This window comes from Rattus norvegicus, chromosome 1 (genome assembly GCF_036323735.1).
Source record: "Rattus norvegicus strain BN/NHsdMcwi chromosome 1, GRCr8, whole genome shotgun sequence".
Taxonomy (NCBI): domain Eukaryota; kingdom Metazoa; phylum Chordata; class Mammalia; order Rodentia; family Muridae; genus Rattus; species Rattus norvegicus.
Window position 1 is genome coordinate 75,401,095 of NC_086019.1, and position 1,725 is coordinate 75,402,819.

The window sequence follows — 1,725 nt, forward strand, 5'->3', positions numbered from 1 at the left end:
CACCATTCATTTGAATTGATTTTGGTATAAAGTGAATGTTATAGATCACAATGTTTGATTTAAGTGTCTAGGAGTAATGGATATCTTCCCAGGTTTAGAAAAACCAAATAGTAATTTTTCTGAAGCAGCTGAAAAATAAATACCTGGTAAATTTTCACTGAAGAAGCTTCTTGGTAGTGGTGCAGGCTAGAGTAGTTCTCTTGGTATGAGGGCTAACTGAAGCACAAGCTATGGTAGCCTTGGTTTCAGTTTTCCTTGCATTTGGAGTCCGTTACTCACAATATGATTGTGTAATGAACTAGCAGTTAAGAATTATGACAGGATGAAAGCCACAAGAAGGGCTGCTTTATTGGCAATTGGTTTACTATCATCTGAGCAAATAAAAAGAAGTACAATTGACTATATACAATATGATTAACCCATGTAGGCTACTATATAAACCCACCTGCTAAAATTCTTATGATTGGTTAATTTCAGAAGGATAAGGTCCTACCTCCTTAATATTCTTTATTGATATTAAAGTTGTAAGCAACTTACAATTGGATTGCATGAAATACTTATATTTTATTACAGATTATAGTAAAAAATTAGAACAGTTTTTTCTTAACCAAAACAAAATGAATCTGGAAACAATGGAGTAATGGCTCATAAGAACAAAGGGTCCAAAAGATGGAAAACACAGAGAAGTGAAGTGATTGATGTTCATCAGCCACCAACTGTGATTAGACAAGAGAGCAATGGAACCTCTTAAGGTGGAGGAGAGAGTATAAAAAGCCAAGAAGGTAAACATTTGTGCCAGGATATTCTGAGTGGCTCTGGACTCAGGATAGTCTCTCCTAGAAACATGAGTGCTATAGATATATTTAACCTTCTGCTTGTGTCTATATAGGATGACAATCATGGAGCCACTGGACCATGCAATGAGAACAGAAAAGAAGACTTCAGGGCACATCACCAATGTTGCATAGAGTGAGTCACTGATTTTATCACTTCCTACAGTGGAACAGTAGCCAAAATCACGTTTTCTTGTCTCATTATTGCTATTCTTTTTGATATATGTGTACACAAGGAAAATGAAATTTACCAAGAAGTACAAGACCCAAAGGAAGGAAATGAAACATCCAAGATATCTTTCCATTGTGACTTTATGATCATTCCCACAGAATTTTTGGGGACGTATGGTCATGGCCTGGAAGACACTTAAAAGACAGGTGGTGCAAATGGACACACTTCGACCAACTGCATGAATATACAATAGAAGCTTACATCCAAAATCATTCAGGAACTGCTTCATTCCCCAAATGGTCATTGTTTGGGGCACTCCAGCAGAGAAAATGATTATGATATTGGCTACCATTAGGTGCATGAGAATCAACTCTGTGCTCTTTAATGTGAATTCTCTATAATAAAGGACTAGGTAATAGAACAAAAGAGACACATTTCCGAGAATTCCTATTATAATTTGTGATAAGAAAATTATTCTGATTGCCAGATTCCAGAAGTCCATTCTATGTTTCAGCAAAACTTTCGGTACAGTATGGCCACACTACTTCTCTGGATAAATGAACAATAGCAAATGGTTTTAGCCTGGAATAAAGAAAGACACCATTAATTCATGGAGCTAAACAGAGGCTGAAAGAGAAGGTTCTTTAAAGTGAGGAGTAGAAGGTCATCCTAGACCACATGAAAAGACCTCATCCTGTTAATTTGACAAAAATTGTCACT

At 36.3% G+C, this 1,725-nt stretch overlaps 1 protein-coding gene across 1 annotated transcript; it reads right to left on the minus strand.

Moving 5' to 3' along the window:
• Positions 1-317: 317 nt before the first annotated feature.
• Vom1r31 (vomeronasal 1 receptor 31) lies at positions 318-1,516 on the minus strand. The gene has a single exon (XM_039097236.2). It carries the CDS (start codon positions 1,505-1,507, stop codon positions 575-577), a length of 933 nt encoding a protein of 310 aa, XP_038953164.1. The 5' UTR covers positions 1,508-1,516; the 3' UTR covers positions 318-574.
• Between the last annotated feature and the right edge of the window lie 209 nt (positions 1,517-1,725).